This window comes from Oncorhynchus nerka, linkage group LG12, assembly GCF_034236695.1.
Source record: "Oncorhynchus nerka isolate Pitt River linkage group LG12, Oner_Uvic_2.0, whole genome shotgun sequence".
NCBI classification, from domain to species: Eukaryota; Metazoa; Chordata; class Actinopteri; order Salmoniformes; family Salmonidae; genus Oncorhynchus; species Oncorhynchus nerka.
Window position 1 is genome coordinate 79,457,946 of NC_088407.1, and position 19,528 is coordinate 79,477,473.

Genomic DNA, 19,528 nt, shown 5'->3' on the forward strand with positions numbered 1-19,528 from the left:
TAGTGCAACGTTTCTTAGTTACATTAATTTGACTAGATACATCAATTTGTTTTACTAATGTGTTACTAGTACTACAACTGCGTAGTCTATGTTCCTTTTTTTTGTTTTGCTATTTCACCAAATGAGGGAAGGCATATTTCTCGTATAGCCTATATCTAATGGATGCAACAGCGCGAGACAAGATCTTCTAATAGAGCCTACATTGCAGTGAGTGACTATGCAAAGTTTTTGTTGTTTGAAGTGTGTCTCAAAATTAACAATTTTTGACAGTTTAGGCTTACAGTAGACTTCATGTCACTTTTTCGTAGTATTTTCTGATGGCATGATTTCAGTCCTATTTCATTTATACTGTATGCACTAGGGATTTTTGGTAATAATGCATTTTTAAGCACATTTATAAAGGCTTATGAGCTATGTATTGCTAATTTGTTTATTTGATATTCATCTAATAGTACATGCTTGACAGAGCCTTCAGAGAGTATTCATACCCCATGACTTATTCCCCATTTAGTTGTATTACAGCCTGAATTCAAAATGATGATATTTTTACAGATTTATTTTCTCACCCACCTAAACACAATACCCATAATGACAAAGTGAAAACATGTTTTTAGAAATGTTTTGCAAATGTATTGAACATGAAATACAGAAATATCAAATTTACATAAGTTTAAGTTTTTATGTTTTTATTTTCACCTTTATTTAACCAGGTAGGCCAGTTGAGAACACGTTCTCATTTACAACTGCGACCAAGATAAAGCAATAAGTATTCACACCCCTGAGTCAATACTTAGTAGAGTCGCCTTTGGCAGTGATTACAGCTGTGAGTCTTTCAGGGGAAGTCTATAAGAACTTTGCACACCTGAATTGTGCAACATTTGCCCATTATTCTTTTAAAAATTCTTCAAGCTCTGTCAAGTTGGTTGTTGATCATTGCTAGACAGCCATTTTCAAGTATTGCCGTGGATTTTCAAGCCGATTTAGGTCTAAACTGTAACTAGGCCACTCAGGAACATTCAATGTCGTCTTGGTAAGTAACTCCAGTGTAGATTTGGTTTTGTGTTTTAGGTTATTGTCCAGCCGATTGTCCTGTTGTCCTGTTTGTTGGAAAGCAGACTGAACCAGGATTTCCTCTAGGATTTTGCCTGTGCTTAGCTCTATAGTCCTTACCCATGACAAGCATACCCATAACATGTTGCAGCCACCACCACGCTTGAAAATATGAAGAATGGTACTCAGTGATGTGTTGTGTTGGATTTTCCCCAAACATTACACTTTGTATTCAGGACAAAAAGTTAATTTCTTTGCCATATTTGTTGCAGTTCTACCGTAGTTCCTTGTTGCAAACATGATGCTTTTTTGTTGAATATTTTTATTCTGTACAGGCTTCCTTCTTTTCAATCTGTCATTTAGGTTGGTATTGTGGAGTAACTACAATGTTGTTCATCCATCCTCAGTTTTCTCCTATCACAGCCATTCAACTCTGTAACTGTTTTACAAAGTGTAATTAAGAACTTCACCATGCTCAAAGGGATATTCAATGTCTGCTTTTTTATTTTATCTATCAACCAATAGGTGCCCTTCTTTGCGAGGCATTGGAAAACCTCCACGGTATTTGTGGTTGAATGTGTGTTTGAAATTCAGTGCTCGACTGAGGGACCTTACAGATAATTGTGGGGTACTGATATGAAGTAGTCGTTCACAAATCATGTTAAGCACTATAAATGCACACAGAGTGAGTCCATGAAGCGTTTTATGTGACTTGTTATACAAATTTTTACTCCAGAACTTATTTAGGCTTGCCATAACAAAGGGGTTGAATATTTATTGACTCAAGACATTTCAGCTTTTCATTTTCAATTTATTTGTACAAATTTTCAAAAACATAATTCCACTTTGACATTGTGGGTTATTATGTGTAGGACAGTGACACACAATGTTAAATTCAGGCTGTAACAAAACCAAATGTGGAAAAACGTCAAGGGGTGTGAATACTTTCAGAAGGTGCTGTAGCTGTCACTTTTAAAGAAAAACACACTGACTGGCACACCTGTCGCTCTCTCTCCTCTCTCCTCTCTAGATATTGAATGGAAGGACGACTGGGTAGCAGAACTGCTCATCCCCCTATCTGAAACCTGAGATTCGAGTGGACCCCTCTGCTGCTTGAGAGAGAGCGAGACAAAGAGACAGAGAGAGAGACAGAGGGAGAGATAAGACAGCGAGAGAGAGAAAGGGAGAGAGACAGAGAGAAAGACAGAGACACAAAGAGACATACATAGAGACAGAGAGATACACAGTCAGAGAGAGGAGGGGCATGAGTGTTGCTCTTCTCAGAAAAGTAACGTGTTGTCTCGTCTGCATCAGTGTATTACCTACTGTGATCCAGTCCAGTAGCAGAGAAACGACATGGCCTCACCATGGAAGTCCGGAAGAAACCCCAAGGACATTGCCAACGTGATGCAAAAACTGCAAGGTAGATCTCATTCAATTGGGTTCTATTGGGGTACTGATACCTTGGATGCGTACGAAATGGCATCCTATTCCCTGGCTTACATAGTGCACTACTTTACATTTGGCCAGAGTTCTGACCAAACATAGTCCACTATATAGGATATAGGATGCAATTTTAGACAAACCTTCTGTATATATACTGTATGTATGCTGTGCCGCCTTGCTATTATTCTGATTCAATACCTTGGCTCTGTGCCCGCATGTCTGGAGTTTGTTCAATACCTTGGCTCTGTGCCCGCATGTCTGGAGTTTGTTCAATATCTTGGCTCTGTGCCCGCATGTATGGAGTTTGTTCAATACCTTGGCTCTGTGCCCACATGTCTGGAGTTTGTTCAATACCTTGGCTCTGTGCCCACATGTCTGGAGTTTGTTCAATACCTTGGCTCTGTGCCCACATGCCTGGAGTTTGTTTAATACCTTGGCTCTGTGCCCGCATGTCTGGAGTTTGTTTAATACCTTGGCTCTGTGCCCACATGTCTGGAGTTTGTTCAATACCTTGGCTCTGTGCCCACATGTCTGGAGTTTGTTCAATACCTTGGCTCTGTGCCCACATGTCTGGAGTTTGTTTAATACCATGGCTATGTGTCCGCATGTCTGGAGTTTGTTCAATAATTTGGCTCTGTGCCTGAATGTTTGGAGTTTGCCACTTTCCCCTGCATGGTAGAATGAACAATGCAGACTCTCCCAGACACACATATACAGACAAAGTTATTGCACTCTGTTCTATTCTATTCTACTCTACTCTATTCTATTTCACTATACTATATTCTACTTTATTCTATTATTTTCTATTTTACTCTATTCTATTATCTTCCACTCTATTCTACTCTATTCTACTCTACTCTATTCTACTCTATTCTATTCTACTCTACTCTATTCTAGTCTACTCTATTCTACTCTATTCTAGTCTACTATATTCTGCTCTACTCTATTCTACTCTATTCTACTCTATTCTATATTCTACTCTATGCTATTCTACTCTATTCTATTCTATTCTACTCTATTATATTCTACTCTTTTCTACTCTACTCTATTATACTCTATTATACTCTATTCTATATTCTACTTTATTCTACTCTATTCTACTCTATTATATTATACTCTACTCTATTCTATTATACTCTACTATATGTTATTCTACTATATTCTACTCTATTCTATATTCTACTCTATTCTATTCTACTCTATTCTACTCTACTCTACTCTACTCTATTCTATATTCTATATTCTACTGTATTATACTGTATTCTATTTTACTCTATTCTATTCTACTCGATTCTATTCTATTCTATTCCACTATATTCTATTCTACTTTACTATATTCTATTCTACTCTATTATATTATCTTCTACTCTATTCTATCCTAATCTATTCTACTCTACTCTACTCTATTCTATTCTACTCTATTATATTATTTCTACTATATTCTATTATATTCCACTATGTTCTATTCTATTCTACTTTATTCTATTCTATTCTACTTTATTATATTCTATTACATTCTACTCTACTCTATTCTACTCTATTCCACACTATTCTATTCTACACTATTCTACTCTATTCTACTCTACTCTATTCTATTCTATTCTATTCTACTGAATTCTATTCTACTCTATTCTACTCTATTTTATATTCCACTGTATTCTATTCTACTCTACTCTATTCTATTCTTCTCTCCTCTATTCTATTATATTCTACTCTATTCTATTATATTCTACTCTATTCTACTCTATTTTATTATATTCTATTCAGACACAACTCAAACAATATGCTGGGGCAGGTTCATTAAGCAGTACACACAAAACACCAGTCTCAACATGAACAGTGAAGAGGCGACTCCGGAATGCTGGCCTTCTAGGCAGAGCTCCTCTGTCCAGTGTCTGTGTTCTTTTTCCCATCTTAATCTTTTATTTTTATTGGCCAGTCTGAGATATGGCTTTTTCTTTGAAACTCTGCCTAGAAGGCCAGCATCCCGGAGTCTCCTTTTCACTGTTGACATTGAGACTGGTGTTTTGCAGGTACTATTTAATGAAGCTGCCAGTTGAGGACTTGTGAGGCATCTGTTTCTCAAACTAGACACACTAATGTACTTGTCCTCTTGCTCGGTTGTGCACCGAGTTGTGCACCACTCGTCTTTCTATTCTGGTTAGGGCCAGTTTGCGCTGTTCTGTGAAGGGTACACAGCGCTGTACGAGATCTTCACTTTCTTGGGAATTTCTCGCATGGAATAGCCTTCTTTTCTCAGAACAAAAATAGACTGACGAGTTTCAGAAGAAAGTGCTTTGTTTCTGGCCATTTTGAGCCTGTAATTGAACCTACAAATGCTGATGCTCCAGATACAGAACTAGTCTAAAGAAGGCCAGTTTTATTGTTTCTTTAATTAGGACAACAGTTTTTAGCTGTGCTAACATAATTGCAAAAGGGTTTTCTAATGATCAATTAGCCTTTTAAAATGATAAACTTGTATTAGCCAACACAACGTGCCATTGGAACACAGGAGTGATGGTTGCGGATAATGGGCCTCTGTTTGCCTATGCAGATATTCCATAAAAAATCTGTCATTTCCAGCTACAATAGTCATTTACAACATTAACAATGTCTACACTGTATTTCTGATGAATTTTATGTTATTTTAATGGACAAAAAAAAAAAGCTTTTCTTTCAAAAACAAGGACATTTCTAAGTGACCCCAAACTTTTGAACGGTAGTGTATATTATTTTAAATATATATTTTTAAATATCTTACTTCTCTATTATTTTCCACTAACCATACCACCCCTTCCCTAATTGGAGTAAACTAATGGACAACAACACTTAGGCTTCTATGTCCATCTTATACATACTATATACATTTTGTGGACACAGTGTATTTTAAGTTAGTTATCTTTTTTAATATATTTGTCTTTAGTCCCACCCTTCAGCTACCCTCAACCCCTCCCATCTATCTATCCAGTTTTGACTTCTAATTGCCATACATGTTCCAATTGTGCTGTGATTTTTCACATAGCTCCTACAGATTGTAAATTAAAGATACATTTTTTTGCTAAGAGTAATATTTATTATTGATCGATTGACTATGACTTTTCAAATCACCCAGAAATCAATGTCTTGTTTGTAATGGCCTTGTGTGCACTGCCACTGAAGTGCTGCCTGGGGGATAGGCTATGGCAGTCTTATTACATTGGAGAGAATGACCCCTATTCATTCATCCCAAAACAGTGAATAAGGAACCTCTTGTGTTTTCTTGTTGTTGTAGTCTTTTTGGGAACTAAAGTTAAAATAATTGATAATTTTATTAAGGTAACTGAAGAGGTGCATTTAGAGAATTCCTGCAATAGAAGGAGTGGTCATCGAGCTACAAAGAGAAGCATTGTTGTAGTTTGTCCCTAGATAAATGTATTTAAAAAAATATATATATATAGTGCAATAATATAGTGCAATAAGAATGTATTCTCAGAAATGTGGCAGTTGGTTTCCAGAGTCATATATTACACATGGTTGGTGACATTGATATAAAACACCATATCCTGTTTGCTCTAAACCACACAAAATGTTCACAACACTTCCTCACTATGTATACTGAACAAAAATATAAACGCAACATGCAACAATTTCCATGATTCTACTGAGCTACAGTTCAGTACATCAGTACATTTAGATAAATTCATTAGGTCCTAATCTATGGATTTCACATGACTGGGCAGGGGCGCATTGGCCCACCCACTTTGGAGCAAGGCCCACCCACCGGGGAGCCAGGCCCAGCCAATCAGAATGAGCTATTCCCCACAAAAAAGGCTTTATTACAGACATAAATACTCGTCAGTTTCATCAACTGTCCGGGTGGCTGGTCTCAGAGGATCCCGCAGGTGAAGAAGCCGGATGTGGAGGTCCTGGGCTGACGTGGTCTGACGTTATGAGGCCGGTTGGACGAACTGCCAAATTATTTAAAAGGATGTTGGAGGTGGCTTATGGTAGAGAAATTAACATTGAATTCTCTGGCAACAGCTTTGGTAGATATTCCCCCAGTCAGCATGTCAATTGCACGCTCCCTCAAAACTTGAGATATCTGTGCCATTGTGTTGTGTGAAACTGCACATTTTATAGTGGCCTTTTATTGTCCCCAGCACAACATGCATCTGTGTAATGATCAGGCTGTTTCATAAGCTTCTTGATATGCCACACCTGTCAGGTGGATGGATTATCTTGGCAAAGAAGAAATGCTCACTAACAGGGATGTAAACTAATTTGTGTACCAAATTTGAGAGAAATAAGCTTTTTGTGCGTTTGGACCATTTCTGGGATAATTTATTTCAGATCATGAAACATGGGACCAACACTTTACATCTTGCTTTCATATTTATAGTTCAGTATATAAAAATAAGTTATTCTTAGTCACTGTTTTGTTTTCGAGAAGTAGAGCAATGCTACTTGGGAAAGTGATACGGTTGTCAGGCATCTCACACTTTGGTTGCCATGGAGCCCAACACTTGATGCAATGGAGCAATCATAGCTTGCTATTACTATTTGTTATCTGAACTTAATGATCAGCATTAAATACAGTTTGTAGGAGTTTGTTTTGTTGTTACTGTGTTGTTGTTGTTACATGCTTAAGTGCAAGTGTTTGTAGGTCCGATATGACATGAATCAAGAATAATCCTAATTCAGCTCTGCTGCGCCGGTTGAAGGTTCTTAATATGGTTCCTCCTCTGCTCTTAAAGTTTAGTCTCATTTAGGTAGTCTTTAGGTAGTCTCATTTAGGTAGTCTTTAGGTAGTCTCATTTAGGTAGTCTTTAGGTAGTCTCATTTAGGTAGTCTTTAGGTAGTCTCATTTAGGTAGTCTTTAGGTAGTCTCATTTAGGTAGTCTTTAGGTAGTCTCATTTAGGTAGTCTTTAGGTAGTCTCATTTAGGTAGTCTTTCCAATCTTGACAGTTATTTTTAATGCAGGGTAAAATTCCAAATGTTTGATATTACACATCACTTTGCAAGCCAGCATAATGTGACTTGCAGACCTGATATGGCCTGTAAACCATGAGTTTCACGTCACTGTATTAGGGTAAAACTTGGCCACGGTTTCACAAACTCGGTCCTCCAAGGAGTGCACATGTTGTTCTTTGCCTTAGCACTACACAGCTGATTCAAATTGTCAACTAATCATCCAGCTTTGATCATTTGAATCAGCTCTGTATTGTTAGGGCAAAAACCCCACGTTCACCCCTTGGGGTCCTGAGGACCAACTCTGGGAAACGTTGAACTAGGCCCACAAAATAAGGCCTTATGAAATAATGTATAGTATTGTCTTAAAGAATTTCATTTGAATGATAACACAATCACTTAGGATCTCATTTGGTGAAGGCCACAGGACTAAAAATGAATGAATGCACCAACCATGTCTTTGTCACTAACAAGCATAGTCATGGGTGGTACTGGTAACTCAAAGGGCACCCTGGGAAATATGCAAATAAGGCTCAATACCTTATTTCCATAAAATAAGGTGATGAGTGTGTGTGGTTCTTCAAAGAACCATCCCTTTTAAGGTTCTTCAGAGAACCTCAAATAGTTCCCCCATGGCATCGCTCTGAAGAACCTTATTTGGTTCTAACTGGAACACCTCAGAGTGTATCAAAGCCAATCTTCAAATGAGAAATGTTTCTGCTCGCTGAAATGGAAGTCTATCCTAGGACAGAGAACAGATCAATACAGGATAGTCTTTCCGTTGGTGTCCTCCCCCCTGTCACAATGGCATCAGGTCATCACCACCATCCTCTGATAGGGGCCATCCCTGAATTGAGAGTCTGTGGTCCCAATTATCTTCCCACCCCTTCCCCTTGGCCCCAACCCTTGGATGTTTGCAGATCTGAAGGGTCAAAAGCAGTGTAGTGATGGAACTCACAGGTCTGCAAACATCAAAGTGTTCTGGGTTAGGGGAAGGGGAAGGCGTAGGGAGTGAATTGGGACCGAATTTCAGCTCGTAACCTGCACCACTTGTGGATGTTTTGTCACTCTGATAGTAGGCGGATGTGTGTGTGGCTCGTTACCATAGTTACTGTGTTATGAAACATCTCTGTGTGTTTGTCCCACTTCTGTCTATTTCTATATCTATTCGTTGTGTGTGTGTAGCTTGTTACCATAGTTACTGTGCAATGAATCACGTTTGTGATTGTGCCACAACTTTCCGATAACCAACTTCCTGCTCTTTAAGAGGATGTTTTCCTGGGCGTCAACATTAGCTATTTCTAATCTTTGTCAAATGTTGAAGCGATGAGTGCCACAATAGGCCAGAACACCTGCCATTTGAGTGGAGGGTAATGTAATCATCACAACATTTTTAGATAGAGATTCTATCTTAAACTATACAGGACAGTGTAGTTGCTGAGATGTAAAGTGCAAGGTTTGGTATTTTTATTAATTCATTTTTGTGAATAAATCATCATCTTTGAGAAAGACGTGATGGTGACTGAACACTAAAATGTTATTAAAGGTTAAATGTAGTTGTTAAACTTTTTCCTGTGTGCATGTGTGTGTGAGCGTGCATGTTTCAGTGCCCGTGTGTGCATGTATGTGTGAGCGTGCATGTTTCAGTGCCCGTGTGTGCATGTGTGTGTGAGCGTGCATGTTTCAGTGCCCATGTGTGCATGTATGTGTGAGCGTGCATGTTTCAGTGCCCGTGTGTGCATGTATGTGTGAGCGTGCATGTTTCAGTGCCCGTGTGTGCATGTGTGTGTGAGCGTGCATGTTTCAGTGCCCGTGTGTGCATGTGTGGGTGAGCGTGCATGTTTCAGTGCCCGTGTGTGCATGTGTGTTTGTGTTGAAACCTTACTCTCAAACTCTTTACTTAGGCATGCCCAAGCTTGAACTGGGCATGTGCTAACCTGGCTCAATGTAAGGTAAAGCTTACTACGTTCGGCCAATGACAACCTAGTATGTGTACATCTTACCAAACAGTTGGTATATGTTTGACATCCACTGGAACGCTTGAGTATTTGACAGGTAAACTCAACAGTGAACAAACCCTATTCATGTAGGCTAGATTTACGGAAGTGACACAAGATGTGGCTCCTCTTGGCATCTGTTTGCTGCTCCTTCCTCTTTTCCTGAATTTCTATTCAGAATATTTTAGCCCCTCATATTTGTTAGAACAGTGGACATTTTTAGCATGTAAATCTTGGTGGGGCAAAAACAATAATAAGTGGAATGCATGCCGGCTAAGCCACTACACAACACAACACTAAACAATACATTAATTTCACTATATAACGGTGACAAACGGTGCCCACAAACTGTTAGGGCCTACATAAAGCTGTCCCAACAGCAGTACCAACATATTGTGACTGCTACACCTGGCTATCAGCAGAGCTTTGTCTGGCAGCAAAGCATTATATATATATATATATATATATATATATATATATATATATATATATATACATATCTTTTAAAAATATATATCCATTATTATTTTCCGCTAACCCTACCACCCCTCCCCTAATTGGAGTAAACTAATGAACAACTAATGATTGTGTTGCATATCAGTTCTTAAACCTTGTGCCATGGAATCGGTACATCAAACTATTTTGCAATCTATATTGCGCAGTGGTCAATTTTTTGGTCCTTAAATGAAACGGGTATATTTTTTGATTTATCAACATATTTCTTTAACCAATTTTGGTCTATAATGCAAGGCCGACAGACAAGTTCCTTACGTTTTTCCTCTTCCACTTGCCTCTTCCATTTTTGCGGTAATGCTGCAATTAGTTGGTTGTAATTTTGGGTAGAGCAGACATTTCCATATATTTTTGTTAGCTGCATGTGTGACATCACTCCACCAGTCCTATTTATTATATCCTTTTCACACTAATTGATAAAAAATTATGTTTTTTTTAATCAATTTGTGTACTTGAGTTTAACCACAGTGTTTAGTACATTATTTGTTCTGTATTTTCTGGTGGATTCAACTGAAATTGCAACCAACTTTCTATGGCTTGATAAAAAATTGTACAATATTTTGGAGATGATTTATTTTTCAAATAACCCAAAGCGAGGGGTTGTAATCTGAATAAAGGGAAAAGGGCCATTCTTGAACATAGGTTGAGACATTCTTATTTATTTGCTAGAGAACCAGTTGGAATTTAAGTATAACGTTTGTAAGACTGAAGCCTTTAGTGAGAGGTCTAATGCTTATATATTTAATCATTTCTGCCCCCCCCAAAATTAATTTTCATTATAGAAATAGGCCCTTTTCATTTAGTCTGGCTTGACATTCCAAATAAAATGGTATATTCTTTGCTCATATAATGTAAAAAACAGGTCGCTAGGTGTAGGCAAGACCATAAGCAAATAGGTTAACTGGGGTATGACTAAACAGTTAATCAGGGTGATTTTTCAACAAGTAGACAGGTATTTTCCTTTCCATGGTAACAAGATCTTATCTATTTTTTGCCAACTTTCTATTGAAATATATTGGACCACTTAATATTATTGTTGGATCTGATTTTAACAGCTAACATTTCATTGGCAATAATAAATAGATATGCCGAGAGTGGACAACCTTGTTTAACTCCTCTTGACAGTTTAAAACTTTCTGAGAAGTAGCCATTATTTACTATTTTACACATAGGGTTACTATACATAACCCATTTTATAAGAGATTTGCCCAAATTGATATATTCCAGGCATTTATATATAAACTCCAGTTGGACAGTACTTGATCAAATGCCCATTCAAAGTCAGCTATGAATACCAGGCCTAGTTTCCCTGATTTGTCATAGTGTTCTATTGTTTCTAGTACTTGTCTTATATTATCTCCAATGTATCATCCATGTTAAAAACCTGTCTGATTAGGATGAATAATATCCAACAATACCTTTTTAATAATATGCGCCATTCACTGTATTTTCACTGTATTTTCACTGTATTTTCACTGTATTTTCACTGTATTTTCACTGTATTTGCGTTTTACTGTTCCATAAGGAATGTTTTACTGTTCCATAAGGAATGTTTTACTGTTCCATAAGGAATGTTTTACTGTTCCATAAGGAATGTTTTACTGTTACATTGTTTTTTTAAAGTCTGATTCTACTGCTTGCATCAGTTACCTGATGTGGAATACAGTTCCATGTAGTCATGGCTCTATGTAGTACTGTGCGCCTCCCATAGTCTGTTCTGGACTTGAGGACTGTGAAGAGACCTCTGGTGGGGAATGCATAGCTGTCTGCAAGTAATTTAAACAGACAGCTCGGTACAGTCAGCTCGGTATATCAGCATTCAAAACCTCTTACAAAAACATGTAGAGATGAAGTCAATCTCTCTTAGCTCTTTGTGTACTTTTAAGGGCCAGCCGTACTGCCCTGTTCTGAGCCAACTGCAATTTTCCTAAATCCCTCTTTGTGGCAACTGACCACACGACTGAACAGTAGTCTAGGTGCGACAAAACTAGGGCCTGTAGGACCTGCCTTGTTGATAGTGTTGTTAATAAGGCAGAGCAGTGCTTTATTATGGGCAGACTCTTAGCTACTGTTGTGTCAATATGTTTTGACCATGACAGTTTACAATCCAGGGTTACACCAAGCAGTTTAGTCACCTCAACTTCTACATTATTCATTACGAGATGTAGTTGAGGTTTAGGGTTTAGTGAATGATTTCCCAAATAGAATGCTTTTAGTTTTGGAAATATTTAGGACTAACATATTCCTTGCTACCCATTCCGAAACGAACTGCAGCTCTTTGTTAAGTGTTAGTAATTTTAGTTTTTGTAGTAGCTGACATGTATAGTGTTGAGTCACTGGCTTTACTCAAAACATGTCGTTAGTAAAGATTGACAAAATTAAAGGGCCTAAACAGCTACCCTGGAGAATTCCTGATTCTACCTGGATTATGTTTGAGAGGTGTCCATTAAAGAACACCCTCTGTGTTCTGTTAGACAAGTAACTCTTTATCCACATTATAGCAGGGGGTGTAAAGCCATAACACACTAGTTTTTCCAGCAGCAGACTATAATTGTTAATGTCAAAAGCTGCACTGAATTCTAACAGACAGCCCCCACAATAATTTTATCATCAAATTCTCTCAGCAAATCATCAGTAATTTGTTTAAGTACTGTGCTTGTTGAGTGTATTTCCCCATAAGTGTGCTGAAAGGCTGTTGTCAATTTGTTTACTGTGAAATAGCATTGTATCTGGTCAAACACTATTTTTTCCGAAAGTTTACTAAGGGTTGGTAACAGACTGACCGGTCGGCTATTTGAGCCAGTAAAGGGGGCTTTACTATTCTTAGGTAGCGGAATGACTTTAGCTTCCCTCCAGGCCTGAGGGCACACACTTTCTAGTAGGCTTAAATTGAAGATGTGGAAAATAGGAGTGGCATTATCGTCCGCTATTATCGTCAGCAGTTTTCCATCCAGATTGTCAGACCCCAGTGGCTTGTCAATGTTGATAGACAGCAATACCTATATCACCTTTTCCACACTGACCTTACGGAATTCAAAAGTACAGTTCTTTTCTTTCATAATTTGGTCAGATATACTTGGATGTGTAGTGTCAGTGTTTGTTGCTGGCATGTCATCCCTAAGTTATCAGTGGGGTTTGTGATGGTTAAGCCATCTCATTCAATGAATGGAGCCGAGTTTGCCCTTTTTCCCCAAATGTCATTTAAGGTGCTCCAAAACTTTTTACTATCATTCTTTATATAATTTGTTTTTGTTTCCTTGTGTAATTTATTTTTATTTAGTTTAGTCACATGATTTCTTAATTTGCAGTATGTTTGCCAATCAGTTAGGCTGCCAGACTTTTGCCTCATCCATCTCAACCATTCAAATGTTAAATTCCTCATCAATCCAAGGGGATTTAACTGTTTTTACAGTCATTTTCATAATAGGTGCGTGCTTATTAGTAACTGGAATAAGCTATTTCATAAATGTGTCAAGTGCAGCATCTGGTTGCTCCTCCTTACACACCATAGACCAGAAAATATTCTTTACATCATCAATATATGAATCACTACAAAAGGTATTGTATGACCTCTTATACACTATATTAGGCCCAGCCTCTGGAACGTTGGTTTTCCTAGATATAACTACTATATTGTGATCACTACATCCTACAGATTTGGATACTGCTTTAAAGCAAATTTCTGCAGCATTAGTAAAGATGTAATCATTACATGTTAATGATTTTATTATTGTGCTGTTTGTAAATACCCTGGTAGGTTTGACTGACAACCTAAACCAGGTTGCAGGCACTGGTTACAGTTTCTTGAGTGGGCAGCTTGATGAGAACCAGTCAATATTTAAATCACCCAGAAAATATACTTCTCTGTTCATGATATCACATACATTATCAAGCATTTCACACATATTATCCAGATACTGTAGGCTACAACGCTACAGCACCATGTGAAGTAATACCAGGATTTATCATTTAGTCTGCCCAGCTTCAGTCGTGGTTAAAAAGTTAGTGCTTCCTGTGCCAACATAAATTCTCTGTCACTTGCCTTTGTGAAACATTTAGACTCAGATATTGAGACTGCGTACCATTTACACACTAAGAGAGGCTGCCTGCCTTCGCCTGAAACATGTTTGTGAATGGTTAAAGAATTAGTATTTCAATTGAACCTTCATAGTGCTTCCCATTTAATTTAATCCAAACATTTAGCAGGATCATTGCATTAGGTTAGACTAGAGCACCGTAGAATCCACCCAGGCCAACAGATCCTCCACTTTATAAGGAGGGTGAAGGTGACACCCAGTCTCCTCTGTTGTTCTCATGTTATCACTGACTTTTACTGCCAGGAGAGATGGGAGAGGAGGATGGTGTGCATGACTAGCCCAGCCCGACACGGCCCAGATGCTCTCGGTTTCAGAATGACTGAGTCATTGTGGTTTCCGCTTTTATAGCTAGTGATGGTGTGTCTGGTCTGAGGAGGATGTGAAGAAACACTGCCAGTGAACGGTTTGTGGTGGGCATGTCGCGTGTGATCCCTACCCTCCCTCACAGGAAGCACAGTGATAGGCATAGAGAGAACCCATCAGACCTCATTCTGGTCCGTCACAATCAGCATTAGCACAAACACATATGCAGTTTGCTCTGAGGATGTGTGAAGTGGCACTGACATGTGTATGTCATATATATATATATATATATATAACTCTGTTGCCTTTTCTGAACAGGCATGTCTTCTGTTACATTAATGTTCATTTATGAGGAAAGTTTTGCAGGCTATAGGCAGGATATGTACGTCTCCTCTGTACCTGTAAGAGAGTGGTGATTATTCTCTGTCTCCAGCCATGAGATTATATCGGTCTGGAAACTGTTAGCTGTAGATCATAGTCTGATCTGTGCCCTGATTGCACCTACTGTACTGGCAGCTGCTGCTGACACTGTCTCCCTCTCTCTCTCTCTCTCTCTCTCTCTCTCTCTCTCTCTCTCTCTCTCTCTCTCTCTGTGTCTGTCCCTCTGTCTCTCTCTCTCTCTCTCTCTCTCTCTCTCTCTCTTTGTGTCTGTCCCTCTGTCTCCCTCTCTCTCTCTCTCTCTCTCTCTCTCTCTCTCTCTCTCTGTCTGTCCCTCTGTCTCTCTCTCTCTGTCTGTCTCTCTCCGTCTCCGTCTCCGTCTCTCTCTCTCTCTCTCTCTCTCTCTCTCTCTCTCTCTCTCTTTGTGTCTGTCCCTCTGTCTCCCTCTCTCTCTCTCTCTCTCTCTCTCTGTCTGTCCCTCTGTCTCTCTCTCTCTGTCTCTCTCTCCGTCTCTCTCTCTCTCTCAATTCAATTCAAGGGCTTTATTGGCATGGGAAACGTGTTAACATTGCCAAAGCAAGTGAGGTAGATAATATACAAAAGTGAAATAAACAATAAAAATTAACAGTAAACATTACACATACAGAAGTTTCAAAACAATAAAGACATTACAAATGTCATATTATATACAGTATATACAGTGTTTTAACAATGTCTCTCTCTCTCGCTCGCTCTCTCTCTGTCTGTCTCTTTCTCTCTCTCTCTCTCTCTCTCTCTCTCTCTCTCTCTCTCTCTCTCTGTCTGTCTGTCTGTCTATCTCTCTTTATTTACTTATTTCTGTCATTTGAAAGCTAAACACCAGATGTCCCTGTTTCCTGTGTAATTTCAGATGTTGTCTTATCAAACTTACCTTGCTGAAGTCCAAGTGCTGAATCGGTTCAAGCCCTCTAACCCTATATCATTATTCTATGCTTGTCAGAACTACAAAGTTCTGTTGCTGTCAGTTAAAGGGAGCAACAGAGGGAGTGGGCTTCAACAGTGGTCCCTGGTGATCTGACTTCACAGCCTTTTTCTGTCTAGACAGACAGCAATTTCTTAAACTCCATGATATATTCTGATCAACTGGCTTGTTTTTGTGTCAGGAAACTAAATACCACACAAATCAGATAATATACAGTTGAAGTCGGAAGTTTACATACAGCTGAGCCAAATACATTTAAACTCATTTTTTCACAATTCCTGACATTTAATCCTAGTAAAAATTCGCTGTCTTAGGGCAGTTAGGATCACCACTTTATTTTAAGAATGTGAAATGTGAGAATAATAGCAGAGAGAATTATTTACTTCAGCTTTTATTTCTTTCATCACATTCCCAGTGGGTCAGAAGTTTACATACACTCAATTAGTATTTGGTAGTGTAACAGTACTCTTCTTGTGTTGTGTACAATCAGTCATCGACACGGAACTCCAACATGTAGCACTAGTCATGTAGATTTATTCGCTGGTTTGGTGCTTGTTCACTGGGGCAGTTACCAAAATAATACAATTACAATATACAATATAATATCTTTAACAATGTACCTGATAAGAACGACACAAAATTGCACGTCATGCAATGCACGTCTCACCATCCAACTCTGCACTCACGCACTGTACAAAATATATGAAACCCCCTCACCAGACACAGTAAGTTGCTAGCTAGTACTGGCGGGAATTCTTTACAACAAAATGCACAACAAATATTCTCCAAAAACCGCTGCATCTTATGTGTGATGTTCGAATAACATTTACAAACAATTTGATATAAATTGTACATTTAAATCATCACTTGAGAGTATAAAAATCACTTTTGATGTACAGTGCTTGGCAACCAACAACTTACCGCTGGTTTGGTGCTTGTTCACTGGGACCATTCTAACTGGAACATCCCCCCTCGTAAGCAAGCTACGCAAACCAGACAATAAGATGCCATGTTGAGTAGGTGAAGGCAAGACAAACTCAAACCAAAAACCCATTGGCTTAACAATAAAGTGGCAAGGGGAATCACCAATATAACCCTGTTACAGTAGCATTGCCTTTAAATTGTTTAACTTGGGTCAAACGTTTCGGGTAGCCTTCCACAAGCTTCCCACAATAAGTTGGTTGAATTGTGGCCCATTCCTCCTGTCAGAGCTGGTGTAATTGAGTCAGGTTTGTAGGCCTCCTTGCTCGCACACGCTTTTTCAGTTCTGCCCAAACATTTTCTATAGGATTGATGTCAGGGCTTTGTGATGGCCACTCCAAGACCTTGACTTTGTTGTCCTTAAGCCATTTTTCCACAACTTTGGAAGTATGCTTGCGGTCATTATCCATTTGGAAGACCCATTTGCGACCAAGCTTTAACTGATGTCTTGAGATGTTGCTTCATTATAGCCAGATAATTTTCCTTTCTCATGAAGCCATCTATTTTGTGAAGTGCACCAGTCCCTCCTGTAGCAACGCACCCTCATGATGCTGCCACCCCCGTGCTTCACGGTTGGGATGGTGTTCTTCGGCTTGCAAGCCTCCTCTTTCTTACTCCAAACTTAACGATGGTCATTATGGCCAAACAGTTCTATTTTTGTTTCAACAGACCAGAGGACATTTCTCTAAAAAGTATGATCTTTGTCCCTATTTGCAGTTGCAAACCGTGATCTGGCTTTTTTATGACGGTTTTGGAGCAGTGGCTTCTTTCTTGCTGAGTGGCCTTTCAGGTTATGTTGATATAGGACTCGTTTTACTGTGGATATAGACACTTTTGTAAATGTTTCCTCCAGCATCTTCACAAGGTCCTTTGCTGTTGTTCTGGGATTGATTTGCACTTTTCGCACCAAAGTACGTTCATCTCTAGGAGACAGAACGCGTCTCCTTCCTGAGCGCCATGATGGCTGCGTGGTCCCATGGTGTTTATACATGCGTACTATTGTTTGTACAGATGAATGTGGTACCTTCAGGTGGTTGGAAATTGCTCCCAAGGATGAACCAGACTTGTGGAGGTATACAATTTTTTTTCTGAGGTTTTGGTTGATTTCTTTTGATTTTCCCATGATGTCAAGCAAATAAGCACTGAGTTTGAAGGTAGGCATTGAAACACATCAACAGGTACACCTCCATTTGACTCAAATTATGTCAATTAGCCTATCAGAAGCTTTTAAAGCCATGACATTATTTTCTGGATTTTTCCAAACTGTTTAAAGTCAACTTAGTGTATGTAAACTTCTGACCCACTGAAATTGTGATACAGTGAATTGTCAGTGAAATTATTTATTATTTCTAGACGACCAATTCTTATAGCTTTTAGCCGTGCCATTATCCTACTCCTCCTCTGTTCCTCTGGTGATGTAGAGGTGAATCCAGGCCCTGCAGTGCCTAGCTCCACTCCTATTCCCCAAGCGCTCTCTTTTGATGACTTCTGTAACCGTAATAGCCTTGGTTTCATGCATGTTAATATTAGAAGCCTCCTCCCTAAGTTTGTTTTATTCACTGCTTTAGCACACTCTGCCAATCCGGATGTTCTAGCCGTGTATGAATCCTGTCTTAGGAAGACCACCAAAAATTCTGAAATCTCCATCCCTAACTACAACATTTTCAGACAAGATAGAACGGCCAAAGGGGGGCTATGTTGCAATCTACTGCAAAGATAGCCTGCAGAGTTCTGTCCTACTATCCAGGTCTGTACCCAAACAATTTGAACTTCTACTTTTAAAAATCCACCTCTCTAAAAACAAGTCTCTCACCGTTGCAGCCTGCTATAGACCACCCTCTGCCCCCAGCTGTGCTCTGGACACCACACCATATGTGAGCTGATTGCCCCCCATCTATCTTCAGAGCTCGTGCTGCTAGTCGACCTAAACTGGGACATGCTTAACACCCCAGCCATCCTACAATCTAAGCTTGAGGCCCTCAATCTCACACAAATTATCAATGAACCTACCAGGTACCACCCCAAAGCCATAAACACGGGCACCCTCATAGATATCATCCTAACCAACTTGCCCTCTAAATACACCTCTGCTGTTTTCAACCAATATCTCGGCGATCATTGCCTGCATCCGTAATGGGTCAGCGGTCAAACGACCTCCACTCATCACTGTCAAACGCTCCCTGAAACACTACAGCGAGCAGGCCTTTCTAATCGACCTGGCCGGGGTATCCTGGAAGGATATTGATCTCATCGCGTCAGTAGAGGATGCCTGGTTATAAAAAAAAAAATGCCTTCCTCACCATCTTAAATAAGCATCGCCCCATTCAAGAAATTTAGAACCAGGAACAGATATATCCCTTGCTTCTCTCCAGACCTGACTGCCCTTACCAAACACAAAAACATCCTGTGGCGTTCTGCATTAGCATCGAACAGCCCCCCTGATATGCAACTTTTCAGGGAAGCTAGAAACCAATATACGCAGGCAGTTAGAAAAGCCAAGGCTAGCTTTTTCAAGCAGAAATGTTCTTCCTGCAACACAAACTCAAAATAATTCTGGTACACTGTAAAGTCCATGGAGAATAAGAATACCTCCCAGCTGCCCACTGCACTGAGGATAGGAAACACTGTCACCACTGATAAATCCACTATAATTGAAAATTTCAATAAGCATTTTTCTACGGCTGACCATGCTTTCCATCTGGCTACCCCTACCCCGGTCAACAGCACTGCACCGCCCACAGCAACTCGCTGTGGGGGGTGCAGCCGGGCTAGACACCCCTATTACTAGCCTGCCACCCCTATTACTAGCCTGTCCAACCTCATTCGTGTCGTCTGAGATCCCGAAAGATTGGAA

General features: G+C 39.4%; 1 protein-coding gene across 1 annotated transcript in view; it reads left to right on the forward strand.

Moving 5' to 3' along the window:
* The window catches only part of LOC115138845 (nesprin-1-like), a 195,657-nt gene continuing 176,129 nt past the window's right edge, over positions 1–19,528 (forward strand). The window contains 2 exon segments of the mRNA XM_065025814.1: positions 1–207; positions 2,081–2,473. Coding sequence (XP_064881886.1) covers positions 2,407–2,473 — 67 coding nt within the window. The 5' untranslated portion in view covers positions 1–207; positions 2,081–2,406.